General features: G+C 43.6%; 1 protein-coding gene across 1 annotated transcript; it reads right to left on the bottom strand.

Annotated features, from left to right (window-relative positions):
* Positions 1 to 10,015: 10,015 nt before the first annotated feature.
* On the bottom strand, positions 10,016 to 10,724 carry LOC122626505. Its single transcript, XM_043806789.1, has 2 exons — positions 10,515 to 10,724; positions 10,016 to 10,447 (listed from the first exon to the last, which is right to left on the bottom strand). The coding sequence occupies exons 1-2, from the start codon at positions 10,648 to 10,650 to the stop codon at positions 10,182 to 10,184; spliced, it is 402 nt and encodes a 133-aa protein (XP_043662724.1). The 5' UTR covers positions 10,651 to 10,724; the 3' UTR covers positions 10,016 to 10,181.
* Between the last annotated feature and the right edge of the window lie 6,896 nt (positions 10,725 to 17,620).

Genomic DNA, 17,620 nt, shown 5'->3' with positions numbered 1-17,620 from the left:
ATTTTTAGTATTAAATATTAGTTTATTTTCGAAGGCTTATAATAATTTAATTTTGTATATATAAGAGGTCAGTCTCTGAAAAGTAGTCTTTTATTATTATTACCTAAAAACGCTTTTAGCCTAACTAGTTACTTTTCTGTTGATGTAGCTAATGTACCTTTCATAGTTAGATCATTGAGACACAAACGAGCAGAACAGGAGGCTTCAAAAAGGATGGCCAGCGGGGCCAAGTTGTAAGTGAGCCACTGGGCGATGGCGACTGCAACTCCAACTGTAGCGATGACTTCAAACCGAGCGACGACAACAGCGATCCGAGGACAACAAGCGAGGCAACAGGAGCAAGGGGATCCTCAGGAGGATGGGAGAAGGCGGAGGCGATGGCGATGGCCCCAGAATTCGAATTCAATTAAAAAACGTTTATTCCGCAATTGCAGCGGCGGAAAGGGGGCTCAAAGGGGGTCAGTGGACCCACGGGGCGTATGAGTGTTGCATAGTTCTCGAAAATTCAATTTGCGCATGCCGTGACTGAGAGGCGCACCAAGGGGGGTGAAAACAAGGTCGATCGGAGAGGGGGACCTGTTTTTAGCCTGAACTAGTTTTTCTTCCATCCTTGTTGTTTTACTTTTGCGATGCGTCTGCGTGTCCGCTTTTGGCGACGATCTCCGATCCGCGATCCGCGGTCCACGATCCTCGCCGGCTGCCCTCGTCCTCCTCCTTCTCCTGCTGCTTAAATAAGTTATTATCATTGCTCGCTTTAATTGCTGTAATTGAAAGTGAAAATGGTTGCCTTTTGATTTGTGCCACAGAAAAATGTGTCTAGGTGTCAGTTGGTCCGTTGAAGCACGGCCATAAGTCTGCACACAGTGAGAAAAATGGGAATGGGATAAAAGGAAAATAAAAACATTTCTCAGACTTCTCAGAAGTCTCATTTTTCCATTGAACGCTTGCTGTTTTGGTTAGAGTTCGTTGGTTGGTTGGTTCGTCGCATAGTTTGAGCTTAAGACAAATTTGTTGACAACAATTTTATTTCTTTTTCTTTACTTTTTAGGATCGAATAAGAATTACCTATTTAATCGGTCTCTCAAGGACACCTACCAGCACCAGCAGAGAAGCAACGAAGACAACTGCGAGTGACTCTGCTGACTTTTTAGTCCAAAAACAGTTGCCACATGCGGCGCAATGTTACCATAAATAAAAACTTGTAAAATTGATTACAACAATATTCCGTTTCTGGCCAAAAAAGTTGTCGCTGAGTCTGCTGTTCCTCGGTTTTTCTTACATTTGAAAGAATTCTGCTCCTGCTCCTGTGCCTGCCCACCACCCGCCAGTCCTGCTCCTCGGTTTCAGTTTCTCGGTTTCATATCAAAGTCGTGCGCTGTCAAATAATGAAGTTGCCAGATCAACAAAAACCAACAGAAAAAGCCCAGGAATAAGAAGAAATCGGGAGAGGCTGCAGCAGAGAGATGGACTCTCGGTTCTACCTGTTGCCCTGGCTGCGAATCGTGCAGACGGTATCAGTGATCAACATGTTGCACCACCGCACCACCATGGCCACGGCCTCGGATTTGGATTTGGATCCCCATGTCCAACGCTCTGCTTCCCTTTGTGCCCAGCAACAATTGCAATTGCTACCGATTTTTATTATTTGCAACAGACCTGGAATCCGCGACTGCAACTCCGATGCCGATTTGGAGTCAAAGTTGCTGACAAATGTTTGAGTTGCCTCGCAGCTACTGTAGCTGCTTCTGCAGACTCTTTTTTGCCTGCCGAGTGGTGCAAAATTAGAACTAATTTCGTTCATAAGACGGCCAATTAAGAGCTGGCTTAATTTTATAGGCGTTGAGGATGGATCCTTAGCAGACTATAAGAATTATTTTATTTACAAATCTTTTTCTTGCTATAATCCATTGTAGAATTTGTTTTCCACATATGTATATAAGTATACGTTTTCCGTTCATTTGCTTCGACTTTTCTTTCTTTGGTTCTTTTTTGGTTATTCTGAAACTAAAGCTGCCGCTTGGGTTCTTTGGTATTTGGTCTCCCCTAATTACAAGGGGACGCGGATATTCCGCTTTTGATTGCTGGCGACAGCCGAAAACGCGTTCCCAGCTAATTTAGACACCTCACATGCCGCAGATGCTCCGGCCCGCGGACTTTCTTGGCCTCCCCTGAACTACCCCTAAGCTCCTCCGGCCTCATTAACCAGACGGCGGCGGCAGCAATCAATTGCCTGTAACATGTCGCAGCCAAAAAAGGGGCAAGAAGGGGTTAAAGGAGCGAACAATTATGGCGACAGTGAGCGGAATTCGCAGCGCTTGTAAGCGGCTGCCCCAAAGGCGGTGCTTGCTGGTGTTGCTGCCGTACCGCCGACGTGGCCGACTTGGCTGATGCTACCGATGCTGCCGATGCCACCGATGCTGCCGATGTTGCTGATGTTGCTGGTTGCAAGTGACCGGACCGTAGCAACTGCTTTTGTGGCCGCTGACCTTCGTGTTGGAAAGGAAATGAGGCGACGAGAGCGCTAGAAACCAAACAGAGTGAAAAAACAAACCAAACAAGGCAAAACGAAACAAAGTAAAAGGCAATTATGTTCAATGTTCTCTGTTGCCGGGCACTTATTTAAATTGCAGCGCCGCCGCATTGTTGCCGCGGCCAATGACAACGGCCACATTGCAACCGCAGCAACTAGCAGCATATCCAGCAGCAACAACAAATTTGCCCACATGCCACACACGTCAATGTTGCCGTCTATCTCATTCCCACTCTCAATAACAATCAATGATGCACTCAGCCATGCCCATACTATTCTGCTTTTCTCCTATTATAGGGACTTTCTTGCTGCAAATAAAAATAATGGTATGGTTGCGGTATCTAGATAAGCCAACCTATTTAATAGGGAATGGAATCGGAATAAAATAACAAGGAATACTAATTTCTAATTTCCTTCTAACTAAAATTAAACTTCCTCTGATTTTCTTTTACTTCCAAGCAATTTCTTAGTACGTGCAAGTCTAGGATTGGCAAAGAGAAGTCCCGCCGGCATGACGCAATCTGGAGTGACAAAGGCTCCACCGAGAATTCTCACGTTTTCTCCAAGGACTAACAGTAGTCGCTTCCGCCCTGCTGCTCGGCATTGAATGCGATCCATCCAACATCTCCGATAATAATTATTATTAACACCAAAAACAGGAGCGACAAAAAGTACTCGCAGCAATCAATCAAAAAAGCGCGCTCCAGATCCGCTCTTCTTAGATTTATATCAGTCCGGAGCTCTTTGAGGCACACACATCTCCGCTGCAGATGTGTCAGATCTGGAAACTCTGGAGGGGATTTGCTGACAGGGAATCGTATGTACTGAGAAAAACAAATATAATCTGGCAAGATCAAAAATGGGAAAGCTATTTAGTAAGATAGAATCGACCTGTTTTCCCTAACTTTGAATAGGGAGGTCTCACAAATATGAGCTTGCTTTAAAAACAGCCATTTATTTGATTAAATTACTATGTATGATTACCTATATTAGCTATAAGTATAATTAGTTCTCGGTGTAGAGATGTCAGGGAAGCCCGGAGAAGCCCGAGCGCACATCACAAAAGCTCAGCCTCAGGTTGGAGGCCTCGACTACTGCCACTGCCGATTATGAGATGATTGCTTAAGATGACAACGAGCAGGCTGAGAAGCTGGAGAGCTGGAGAGCTGCAGAGCTGGGAGCCGAAGGAGTGGGATACCCACATAGTGAAGGCAGGAATGCCCCAATGCGAGTGGCAGCAATAAAAATGACGTTCCAGATTATTGCACACACGGCCAAGAGGGGCAGCAACAAGGAGGCAGAGCAGCGCAGCACGAACGTGTTCCCGCAGCCGATGATGCTTACGCGCTTTTCAAGTTCCACACATAGTTGCTGTCATTATTAAAGACATTTTCAACTACATTCTAGTAGGTACTTAATTTCCCTCGAAACAAGAGGCCTCCCTGACAGGCGGGAAAAAATGGAATGAAAAAATACGAAAATGCCACCTCACACGAGCTGATTGGATTGCCGGGAGCTTTGTGTCAATTGAGGATAAGCCCTCGCACAAAGGAACCAGAACCACGACCACTCGCTGGAGATCCTTTTACCCTCGGACAATGCTAAGTAGGAGTAAATGCATCCATCAGACACTCGGGTGGCGAAAAAGCGAAGGGGCCTGCGAAAAAAAATTGATGAGTTAATTAACGCGCATCGCCAACATTCCGTTCGACTAATAACCAACTTGTAGACGACAGCCAGGCAATGGAGGAGATGGCCTCAGATGGGAACGGGAATGGCAATGGAGTGTGGGTATATGGCTATACCCATAGTATGGGTATGGGGATGGGGATGGGTATGGGTATGGGTATGGGCATGGGGCAACCATATTTATGAGCATGGCTTCGTTCAGTTGTCGATCTGGCACTTCAATGTCAGTTGTTCATCATCATCGCATCGCATCGCGCGGATCCAATGATCATCGCATCGGCACTGGAGGAGGGACAGCAGAACAGAATCTCCGGGAGTATCATGACTGCAATGCGTTCTTTAATTGAGTTTTGCGTTGCATTTGCGCAACTGCAACTTCGGACTCTTTATGGCCAAGCAAGAAGCAAGTAGCAACAGCCACCACCAGTGGCATCCACATCCACATCCACATCAACATCCAAAGCAGCAGCAACGTGGCATATTATCACACAACCATTAAATATGATGAAGACTGCCAAGGCGACTGAGGCATCCTAGAGATGGAAGTATCATGTGATCGTGATCGTTTATATTAAAAATAAATGTCGACCACCGTGAATGCAATTATATGGTAAAATAGCTACGTAGAAATCCAGTAAATAGAACTGAGTTTAGTAGTTAATTTCAGTTTCAATCCATTACGCAATGGCCCATCACTGACCAACTCTTTCGGTGACTGCTGTCGTCGGGTTTACGCATTTATGACGCATTTTCTCATCGCGGATTCGCCGGCGCGGAATCTAGGCAAAAGGCAAACAACCGCTGCCAGTTGTTCCCCCACCGGAGGAAAAACGGAGAATTGAGAATAGAGCATCTTCGGGGCTCCGAAGCTCCCTGGGGCCATTACGCATACTTTGAGCTGCGGAGTTGATTTTCTCATTTGGAGGAGGTTGCACTCTAGATGTGTTTCCTCAGCCGGAGCTGCCGATGTCGATGCCGCTGATCATTATCAATGATCTGGCATTGCATCGCATTCCCATTGCAGTTGCTGATGTTGCAGATGTGGCTGATGTGGCTGATGTTGCTGCTCTTGCTGCTGTGACTGACACAATGCCAGCTCAGTGCTCGCTGCTCCGAAATGCATCATCCTCCGATCCTACAGATTCCCCTTCCCATATCCACGATCCTTCGCAGCGGGATCATTGACTATTGACCGCGCTGATTGATTACTTTGTCGCTGGCACGTTGGCAATTTATTGGGGAGATGCCAAGGAGGCGAAGGAGCCACATAGCTGCCTCGCTTTGGATGATTAAAAATGCTTTTGTGTAAATTATTAGCTGCAAATTCACTCGCAGTCATTTGTTGTTGCCGTGTGTTGTCGCTCATAATTCTCGCCTTGAGGTTTTCCCCTCGATTGCTTTTTGGTGTGAAAATGATGTATGTGGCTCTGCGGTTGGTTTCGGTTTCAGCCAACCACTCACTCGGTCTAGCCTTTGACTTTGGCCATAATACTGCCTGGTATTATGCCGCGGATTGCCAATGCCGCGCCTCTAAATTGGCGGCGGTCGCTTTGACTTTCCAGCCTCCTCACAATCCCATGGATCCTCCACAGGTCCTCTCTATTTCCGCACCCGAGGGGAGTCACATTCTCGCTCTTTAGGATAGCATGTCTAAATTTCCTTAATATTTCCATTTGCTTGTTTGATAGAATTTATGTGCGCATTCTGAATTGGCAGAAACGAACCACAACGCGAGATCATTGCAGGCATTCCAAGCAGCTGCTGCACTGAGCAAAATAAAACTTTAAAAATGGTCCCTCCAGTTTTCAACATCTTAAGTTGTGTATAAGTATTCCGGTCGCTATCAAAACACAGATTGGTTAAGACTTGTTTGGCTAAACACATAGCATGTACCTTTTTTAATAACCAGTTAAGCCTCCATTTAATTATGTATTTTTACAAGTGCCTGGTTGCTGCAGGGGCGACCACAGCGACCATGACAATGACAGCGTCTGGGGCAGAGCATTGCCAATATTTATTGACATTTAACCGAGGAACCGAGAGAGGAGGCCACAAAAACAAGCCACTTCCCTCAGGATGCGGCAGCAACATGTTGTCGCAGTGACTGCAATGTTTGTTGCTGCATTGTTGCTGCTGCTGCTGCTGCTTGTTGCTGCTGGCTGGCTGTTTCAACTGTCAGTTATCATTCACTCAGCAGTAACATTCGAATCTTTCCCCAAGAAATGCGATTCCCTCCATGCAAATGCTCCCGCAGTGGCGACCACTGAGTTATGGTTGCAAGTAGCAACCGACGACAGGATGTGTCTCTCAGAAGGCAACCACCAACCCCAACCACTGCTCCACCCACCGGCCCCCCTAAAAACAGGCAATCCACCCAATTAACAGTGGACATCGACACCTCCCTGGAGCCTTTCTCTTTCCCACACCTGCAACTTGCAGCACCACAAATTTGAAATGAAATATTTTCGATTCTGCTGTCAACATGAGTTTTGTTGACAACACATTAGCAACTGTTGCCGTTGGTATTGCTGTTGCGCTCTTGCCGTTGTCGTGCACTAACAAAAAACCTTGTGGTACATGAAAATTCCACGAATAAGTTAATTTTATTAAAATGTTCGAAAGATCAAATGCATTTCTTTTTAGAACTTTCATTTGATCCCTTAGTTTTGAAGTTACCTCATCCAATCGACCTGCATATTTTTTTCTGTGTGCTCTGTTGCAGCAGCAGCAACATGTTGCCGCCGTTTGTGGCGACATCGCATCGGGACGTTGCGCATGCGCCGCACGATTTGCAATTTGCAGCTAATTGAACGCGTGCGCAGGCGCAGTTTGTTGTCGGCTCTCACGCTTCTCAACCCTCTTCTCGAGTATCCCCGCAATCCCAGTCCCAATCCACTGCAGCCCCCATCCTCCAGCGCCACTCCTTTTCCCACAGCAAGTTAGAAAAGTGCCAGGCGACAAATGGAGAACGACTTGAAAAAGCCACATGCGTGGTAACCTGAAACTGCTGCCCAGAGCCAGTCTCAGACCGAGCTTAAATCTGCATCGGATTAGGAATCGAAATCAGGGTTCTGATATTAAATGAATTTCGACAGCGGCCTGCTCTTGAATGCCGTGCAGTTGGGTATCGTTTGGGGCGATGAGAACCCAACCAGTGGGTGGTGCCACAAGCCTGAGCTTATTTTCCCAATGATTATTCAGTATTCCTTCCCCTTCTTCTGGCATCTAGTTCAGCCTTAGCTTACCTTATCCACCATTTTAGTTGGCTTCTTCCGCAGCTCCCTTTTCAATATATTCATGCTCATATGTGGTTAGTTTACTTTTTGTCAAATGCCGCCTGCGGTGTTTCCATGTTGCTTCTGTTTCTGTTGCTGTGGCACAGCTTTGGTTTTTCGGGTCGTGCTAGTTTTGTTCTTTTTCTGACCGTATGTTCCTCCTCCCTTCTCCTCCCTCCGGCACCCCATTAACCCCGCATTTAACCCCCTGTTGCCCCTCGTAACCCCTCCTAACTGCCCAATTGCGGCGCACTTGTTTGTGTCCAAGAGCCTGGCAGCTTTGTTTTGTGTTTGGCCCCTTTACTTATCTCCCCAGCGCCCAAAAAACAAAAAATAGGGGGAAAAAATATGCAATATGTTTATGCATTTCTTGTGGTCGCTGTGGCGGTAGGGAACCAACAATGGCTGCTGACTTTGCCGCTGGAATGCGGCTCCATTAAATTGTGAGCCTAATACACGATTTGTTGCTGCCGTGGCTGCAACAGTTGCTGCTGCTGCTGTTGCTGCTGGTGCTGTTGCTGTTGCTGCTGCCGTTTTGTTTGTTGTCGCTGTTGATTAGCAATTTAATTGATTTGTAGGCAACAATTTGTCTGGCACTTCAAATGCTCCCCGACTGTCGCCGGTTGGCCTCCAAAACAGCCGGTTGCCAGCTCATAAAATATTCATATGCCGCGATGTCTTGCAAAATCTGAGAAGTTGGGGGTGTGCGATCGCAGTATCATGCAAATCTACAAGCAACATGGCGTCGTATAAAAAAGAGGGAGAAAACGAGAAAACACCAAAGACAGAGATGCCACTAAAACAGCAACAGGTGGCCACAGCCCTTTTGCCAGTTTGTTTTCGCATGAGCTCCTCATGTTGCTGCCGTCGTTTCTCCTCCTCCTTTTGGTTATTAGCCATATTCAACAGGTACACCCATTTAATTAGAGGCTTCTCCTTCACACTCTCTCGCTTTTTCTCTGGGCCTGGCCCTCAAGGTAGCCATTTTGCGCGGCGGCTTCTGTGGCTTCTGTGGTTGCTTTACGGCGTTCCCCACTTCTATGACTTCTCGGTTGTTTCCAGCTATAGGCTAGGACTAATCAAAAATCCCCAAGAAGTCATGTCATCAAAACTTACCATGTGTTAAAGGTCGGTAAAAGATACCTGATTTCCTTTTAACCTTTCAAAGAAGCAGAAGAAGAAGTAGCCTTTATGACTTCTTAAACTAGTTAATGCCGATATTAACAATTAAAAACAAAAAATTAACCTAAGCTTCTGATGCTAATTTATGCCTCCAGTGGGATGGCTTACTTTATAAAGAAACGATTTTATGAACTTTCTATTGAAATCTCAATTTCAATTTTACCAAACTTTTATCGCTCCCGTTTGGTGAATGTCCAACTGTGATTCCCCAGATCCCATCCCAGTTTTAAGTTTTAGCTTAAGTTATAGTTGCAGTTTCCGTTTGCGATGCAGGCAAAGCTTTATTAGCTACACTGAGAGAATGTAGAATCATTTAACAACAAATGGCTTTTGAAGAGCTAAGATCTATGGACTTGGGTAAACTCATAATTTGAAATATATTTCAAGTTTTCCAGGCAATGATAGGTATAATCATAACTTCCTTTAGTGGAAATGAGAATTAAATGTAAACTTTACAGACAATTAAGTATTGAGATTTCTTACAGTGCACTTGCAGTTACTGTTGGCTTACTGCTATTGCTGCCGATTGCAGGTGGCCGCCATTTGGGCCATGATTTATGCAGTGGCCGGGCATTAGAAAGGTCGTTCGCAGTTGTCGTCGCCAGTCGTGATTTTAGTGGAGAATGAGGAGGAGGTTGGAAAAGAGATCCGGGGGAGGAGACTTTTGGTCAGGAGAGAGAGGATGGAGACATACACAAGCCAAGAAAATCCATTGCCACTTAAAGTCGGACGTCTTAATTAGGTTTTCTGCTGAAGTGCCGAAAAATGTTGGCTAATGCCCGACTTGCCACGCCCACACGAGCCACAGACATTGGCTCTGACCCACAAATGGTCCTCCTCATCCTCATCCTACCGAAAAACCCCCCCTTTTTAGTCATGCCCCAATTTGAAGCTTTCTTCTGGTTCTCCCTGCGCGATTATAAATGACATCGCATTAGTCTTGGCCGGGTTAATGTGCGTCTCCTTTGGCCAAAAAACTCGCGACTTCGCACAACTTCATTAGTGGAGTCATGTGAGAAAAGCAGAATATCAGAGACAAGCTGGAGTTCCGGGAACTAAAGTACAGTTGCTTTCTCATCCTACGCAAGTTTTGATTTTAGCCCTTAGGCCTTCAGTTAGGTTGGCAAAGTATGAACACCACCATTATTATTCAGTGAGGATCGTGTATAAATATTTAGTTATCAAAACATTCTTATATGTATATTCAATACATTTAAGACAAGGTGATACATATGTATAAGAAAATATGGCATATAATAGGTAAATTTACTGTTTAGCAAAAATAAATACCAAACTTACAAAGTTGAGCTTAAAAATATAAAATTCCACTTAAGATATTTTTTGTAAGATAAATTTGTATACAGTTTTATGTATACCTTCTTTTTCACACTCCACACAAATATAGATATTCATGATTCAGAGGAATATCGACTTTTTGAGAAGTGTAGAAGTTTAACTGTAGGTTTTCATCGGCCTAAACATGCTTCATCCTAAACATGCTAATCCTAATCTAAAGAGTCGGTGGTTTGGGCAGCTCGTCGATCCCTGAGTTCCTGCTGATGCTTAATGGTCACCTCCAGGAATTTCAGATATCCCTCGTCAATGGGTTCGAGCTCCTCCTCGGAGGAGGAACTCTCGTAGACGTAATCCAGGCAGTGCGTGGTTCCGGCTTCCTCGGGAATATCCTCCAAGTCCTGATCCAGATTCGTATTAACCTCAGGGCAGAGGCTCCTAACATGATTGTGGTGCCATTCAAAAAGGCTTCGGTGTACTGTTATAACGGAGTTTACAATTTGGTTATCATTGCAAAACAACTTCTTAATAGCTATTATTGTTACTTTGAGACACACTGGTCCACTGATCTCGAGATGTCTGTGGCTTTGGTTTTCCCTCACTTTTATGCCTTCGTCTGCGCTGCTTGCTTCTGTTCCGGTTTCTTTTCCTTGCCATTTCCCCAGATGTCGTATCCTCCATTGGCTTTTATTAGGAAAAACCAAACATTCGTCGCCTTTTGTTTACTTCTTAGCAAAAACAATAGCAACATTGCAGTGTTGCCAACTTTTCCAATGTGTTGCCAGACACTGAAATCGAGCGACCGTCTCACTGAAGTTTTTAGGATGGCCCATATATAACGTTTTTATAATGGTTCAATATAATTTTGATTGTGCATTTTGTAGATTTATTTGTATCTTTTAACTTATATCTTTTAAAAATCAGTAAAAAATACCGATTGTTGTTATTTAAAAAATCGTCTATCGGACTTTAACAGCTGTTAATTCTAGTGCTGCATACAGATTGCAACCAAAGCGTTCTCCAGATGGCGCTAGTTTACTGTTACCAGAAATCAGGTACAGGGGCTAAAGGGAACAACAGATGGCGCCCCCGCGTCGCACTTAGAAAAATTAATTTATTATTTCTGACTCTGAATATCATAGATTTTATAAAATGTATCTTTAAAATCAATACAACATATTACACAATTTAAAATATTTAATAATTTTGGCATTATGCCACAAACTTTAAATTATTAAAATTCAATTTGATTAATTTTTAAAATATATACTTATCACAACAAAATATCCTAATTTCTTAAATGATAAATCACTTATTTTTCCATGCTCTACAGACCAACTTCTTAAAGTCCTTTTTTCGGTCAACCGACTGACTTCAAAACTCCGGTTCAAACCTTCCCGGCAAAGGGCAAGCGCAAAGTTAAAGCCGGAGCAGAAGCCAAGCCGGATCGGGTCAAAATCCAGATCCAAGCCAATCCCAGCCAGAAATAGAGCCAAGCCAGGGTAAGGCTAAAGCCAGAGGAAAAGGCAGAGGAGTTTTGTTTTTCTAGCAAATTCAAATCCCGTGCTTATAAATCTTGGTCTATCGGTCGGTCGGTCAAAGAATCGAAGAAACGAAGAAGAGTTCGGGAACCAAAACTAAAACTGGGATTAGGGCGGATCAATTTGGCTGTAGTGCGAATGCAAATTGGCCAGCGGTACGATTTAAATGAGGCGGCCAAACAAAGGACAGATTGATATGGAGTGCATCCTGCTGAGCCGGAACAAAAAGTCCGGGTATGGATGCACTTCCACTTTACCTGCCTCGTCCGGTTCATAAAGGAAAATTAGGTTTACACCTTCCCGGCCAATATGTTCATAAAACAATTTAGAGATTTACAAGGGGATCAACTTGAATGTGGTGCACAGTACATTCCATCCAACATATCCTGTGCCGCTCGTTCTTTTTCCGGCTCTTAAGTGGGTGTGGGTGTGTTTGTATTGCGGTTTTAGTGTAGCGAAAAAGGCGCGTGGTTATGGTTATGGATACGGCTTCAGATATGGATATCATGGCCATCATCCCGCCCATCATCCCTCACTTTTCCCGAGCACTTCACACATGTTTACTTTGGCAACTAGCGGGGGAAGCGAAAGCTCTTCATTTCCGATGAAGTAATATGCGTTCTGATAATATGAAAAACATCCTGCGGCCAGGATTTGCACGCACTTATTCCCTTTTAATGGACTTGGCCAGCGATTTTTTCGCCCGCTTTTATTTTGCATATTTTCTGCGCGCATCAAAGCCAAAAACAACGAATTTAATTCGAGTGGATCCTATGTGTGCTGGAGCTTGTAAACTAGTTCGGTAAATGTTGACTGTTTTCGAGTTTACATTGAAATAATTTAAGATTTTGGTGAGTTAAAACTTATAGACGACCTTGGTCAGGATGGCGTATTATGTTCATCTATGTACATATAAACTTAATGATGTCCTGTGTATAAAATCAACAATACAGCAATTAAATAAAATGATTAATGATTCTGTTACACAGGAAAATTAAGTTGTTTATGAAACCATAACTTTTGTTTAATTTTTAAGAGTGCCTCATAAAAATGATTTTTTTTAATTCGTCCATTTGGAACCAGTTCCCTTTTGGCCACTCGAAAATCCCAAGGAGAATCCTCGCCGCGGGGAGCTGGGCGATTGCTACTTACTTGAGCTACATTAGGGACAATTTGCATTTGCATGGCTCGCAAATAGATATGTGGCCGCAGGACAACAAGACAATCAGGACTATCGGAACAATCGGAAGATGGGAGGATGCCGCCACAGGTATCTGTATCTCGGCCACTACTGTGCAGCGTGGGATTATAATTCTTGAGCACGGGATCAAAATAAAGCCTGCGGCCACCGAAAAGGGTAGCAATAGCAGTGCTGATGGGAAAACAATGAAGTGCGGAGGGTAGCGAAAGGATTTAGGGTCGGGGCAGGACAAGTTAGTAACTCTCATTACTTTAAATGGATTTCAATTAAGTTGCAAATTGATCTCAAACACAATTGAGTCCCGTCGAGGCGTTTTGAGTGGTTCGGGCGTTGTGCTTTCTCGCAGCCTGAAAATGAATGCGACCTGGACTAGTGCTAAGCCCAACAAAAGAGCTGCCTGCTCCGGATCCTGTTCCTTGTTCTCTGCCTTTTCTTTCGCAGTTCTTGTCGCAGGCGGAATATAAGGAAAATGTATAGGTGCCGGAGTTCATGCTCTTTTTAAATCAATTAAAGTTGAATTGAAACTAACAAAATAATCATCTTGATTATTATTTTAATTGATTGACGCGAGTATTTTTTTTTTAGTTTACATTTCATTTGGTCCATTTTTGGTCCTTTTAAAAACTTTAAAAGTTAATTCTGTTTAAAGAATTTTTTTTTCAGTGCACACCCTGTGACAGAATCAGAAACTGAATCGCTGGCTGCCTTCTTTCATCTGCTTTTGGACTGTAAGCGATATGCGGACTGCAGGCAAAAAGGACAGCTGCCGAAGCACTTGGCACCCATTGCTTCTCCCCCACATTACCAAACCAGAAGCAAACTCATAAATGACTGGCAGTTTTCCCAGCCAAAGGAGCCAGGGCTCTGCTGCTGACAGGATAACGAGATTTTTCAAGTGGCCCTCCACTTCACACCCTTTTTATTCAGATGCAGCAACTGGTCCGGCTGCTGCTGCTGCTGCTGAAATCAATCTAAATCTCAACCTCAATCTGAATCTCAATCTAGTCCTGGTCCGAAGGACTTAGCAGATTTCTCTCGCAATTAGTCGAAAAGGAAATGGAAAAGGCGCAAAAAACGATTTTCCAAGGACTTAAGCACGAACAGTGGGATAACAGGTTCGGGGGATGTACTGAAATCCGAGGATCGAAGCAATCAAATGCGCATCACCAATCGCCGCTCAAAAACAAAGAGAAAAATGAGAATAGTATGGCGGAGAAAGCATTTCATTCTTCTGAGGGGAGTGTGATGGAAAAAGGACAAAAAGCGAAACAAAAAATGAGCAGGAAAATGGAAAATGGAGTGGGGAAACCTCCTGGCTCTCTCTTTCTGTTTGCCATACAACGGGGCTTATCCCGGCTGATCTTTGTTGCGATTTGCAACGGTCAATTGAAAAGCGACCGGGAAAACGATCAGCGAAATCGTTAGGAGCCCAGATACAGGACCTCAAAAACAGGACTAGGACCAGGACCTTGATGGCGGTTTTGTTTTGCTTAGTTTTTTATGCTCGAGACAACATGGCAAATACCCAAAGAACACGGGGATAACAAGGAAATAGGGAATGCGACGAGAAAAGACGACAGGCCGGAGCAACTCAGAGGAAAACAAACACGCCACACACGCTGCAAAACAGAGCCTCCAGAGGAGCTGCATCTACACTGACAAAAAATCTTCATAACGAGCCCCACAACTACACAGTTTAAAGACAATATGTTAACAAATTTGTTAACATTTGAACTAATGAAAAATGCCTATAAAAAATGCCAAATTGATATCAATCAATTTATGGCTATAAAGCATCCTAAGATGGAAAGTCTTGACATTGTTTATAAGTATAGTTATATATTATAAATTAAGTATAATTAATAAGTATTTGATCGTTTTTGTGTTTCTTTTCTTTCTGTGCTATCCAATCCTGGGGCCATATATCCCTTTTCCCACCTTTGCAATCCTAACATTTGTCTGATTCTATTTCTTTTTCGCGATTTGTTTGTTTGCCAATTTGTTTGGCTTTGTCTGAGGTGACGCATACATCGAGTTGGAGCAGAAGCATCTGAAACAGCGGCATGAGTTCTGTCCACAGTCGAATCGGAGGCCATATTTTGATTTGCGAGATTTGCCTAGAAAGAGTTAAGCCAACAAAAAAGCCCAAAGAAGAATGAGAACGGTGGAAGGTGGGTCTGCAAAGGAAACTTGGCTAATTAATTGAGTTGAAGTAATTTTCGGTAAAGAGCAAAGTTCTTGCCAATGGGATTGCCTTTAACCGGGATCCCTTTTTAACCTCCTTCGTTCAGGATGTTTTCCCTGCCATTTCCACTTGACAAATATTTGACTGGCCTTTCATTTTTTTCCACCCACTCGCCCCTAAAATATCCTCAGGACACATAATTTAAATTTTTAATTGCACATCAAATCAAAATGAACAATTATGACAGCCTAAAACAGTTAGAAAAGGAGAGTTGTTTTTGAGTTGACTTTTCGGAAGACATATGGATAAACAAATTGTATTTAAAGATATATAACTCAAATAAAAGTCGTAAGAACATCGTTTACATACACAGACATATATGTTTCTTTATCATACATTATAATGAATACTTTAACCGGAAAGAAAAGAAAAATAGGTTTACAAATATTAAAGTACTATTTACTTAATCGTTATTTTCCCTAGACAATATTTAAATGCCAAATAATTAAACCATCAGACTTTCTGCACAAAGCAATTGCCTGAGGCTTAAGGCTTCTAACCAGAACTTGTTTGGAGGATATCTGTCAATTGATTTCTCACTTGGTTTTATATTGTGCCAATATCAAACAGCCCTGACCAAAGTGTGGCCTTGTTTACGCAAATACGAGCCCAAAACAAGGATCTTTGTGCATGTGGAAAAAAGCAGCTGCTCCTGATGGCCGTCCTCTGTCTCTTTCCGACGCATTCCATCTCCTTCTCGCTTAATTCGGCGATCAATTTGTCGACCATTTTGCTTTTTCCTCACGCCCCAGGTCGCTCCTTCCATCGCTTCTCATTCATCCGCACGGGTTCTCGGTTTTATTGCACCTTTTGTCCCATCTAGCGCTCTCTTTCTGATCCGATCTTCCCGTCTCTTTCTCCTCCCCGCCATGCGTAATCGATGCAATTTGCACGCTTACGCATATCGCAAGATTAAACTTATCCCTGATCCCTGAGCTGACTGATCCCTTGATGCGACTGCCATGGCCGCAAATTGCGCCTATTCCCTACACTGAGAGGCTGAATATAAAAGTGGGTTAGAAGTGAGAACTGATATATTATATATACTTCGTTCTGAAGTCACCCATAAATCATCAGCCACGGAATCGAATGGGAATGAACGTCATCCGTGCACTTGGAATATTTGATGTTATATTACCTATAAACTATTTCTCCTTGTGTACCTCTGGGATCCGCTGAAAAAACCTTCGACCGGATCAACTGCGCGACGCATAAAACGATATTTGGATTAAACATTTAATTGACTGCTGAGCAAAACCGGTGTGACCATATAGAGACATATCCAGGGGTTGCTGCTGCTGGCGGGGATTAGAGCCCGATAGCGACGTCGAAGCTTCATTACCATATCAATGTCGGCAGCAGGCGACTCAGCCTCAATTGCAAATCCTCAGCACGGGATTTGGCTGCTGAATCCGAAGAATCTGATTCCGATTCTGGTGCGGATTCTGCTGCTGATTTCGATTTGGCTTCTCGAGGAAATTCGCTTAAATTTTTAACAAGACAAATACGCAAAGCACACGCCCCCTACCCCCATTTTCCATCTCTGCTGGTTTTACCGCTTCTGGGAAACAATCACGGAGAAAGGGAGAGAAAGAGAGAGCAGAGAAAACTTTTCTAATTTTGCACAACTGGAAAATGTGGCCGTGGGCGTTGAAAGAGAAATGGCAACAGAAAATCGAAATAAAAATCATCATCATCATCGGGAGGGAGCCAAGAAAAAGTTGAAGATGATGATGGTTTTTTCCACATTGTTTTTCCCGCTTTTTCCCTGGCGCTCAAATGGAAAAGTAGAAAAACCTTTTATTCCACAATGTTTGCTTAGTCCTTTGCCAATTGAACTTTTTCGCACAGCCAATCGAAGGGGTAGTGGTACTCAGCCAAATACAATACTTAGACAAGTTAATTTAATTTTTTATTTAAAATTCAATCTGCGAACTAAAACAGAAAGTGCACAGCAAGTGGGGAAAGAAATCAGGTCAGAGGTCAGGGTAGGTAGAAAAGGCAACAAAAAGTTCCATGAGAGAAACCAAGTAAAACAAATTCAGTGAGGAAAATAATAGAAAAAAGTGCGACACATCTTTTGAGCTTAGCGAGAAGCGCACTCCCAGAGCTTCCTCCTCTTTTTTCCTTTCGCAACTCAATTTTTCCTTTGTATTTACTCCATCGTCATCATCGGTTTTCCCGTCGGGAGTTTTTGGCCATGTAAGAACTTCAGTGTAAAGGCAAATAGCGAAGCCCAGGCCCAGAAAACCACAGAGATGCGGGGGGAAAAGAGGACCAGAAATATCCTGGTCCTGCGGTCCTTGGCCTGCTTAATTATTCAATAATTTCTAAAAGCATTTGGCCACATTCGACGTCATCAGCCGTCATCCTTTCATCCTTTTACGGCATGTGACAGGACCGCTCCTCTTCTTCCGCTCCCCCGTAATCAGTTGAACACATATACCCCCAACACACACTGAAACATCTGCATTTATGTAAGCTTCCCTCCCTGGAACCCTCTTAGTGCTTCTTAGTACACAGAGCAAATCGGGTGCAATTGAATAACCTGGTTTCCTATTTAGTTTCCCGCTGTTATTAAGAATTTAATTAGGCAGTTTTATTCTATTTAAAGTGAGAGTATGCCAACTTATGCTGACCATTTTTCAGAAACTCCGAATCTTT

This window comes from Drosophila teissieri, chromosome 2L (genome assembly GCF_016746235.2).
Source record: "Drosophila teissieri strain GT53w chromosome 2L, Prin_Dtei_1.1, whole genome shotgun sequence".
Taxonomy (NCBI): domain Eukaryota; kingdom Metazoa; phylum Arthropoda; class Insecta; order Diptera; family Drosophilidae; genus Drosophila; species Drosophila teissieri.
Note: the sequence above shows the minus strand (reverse complement) of the source record. Positions and strands in the feature narration are given on the sequence as shown.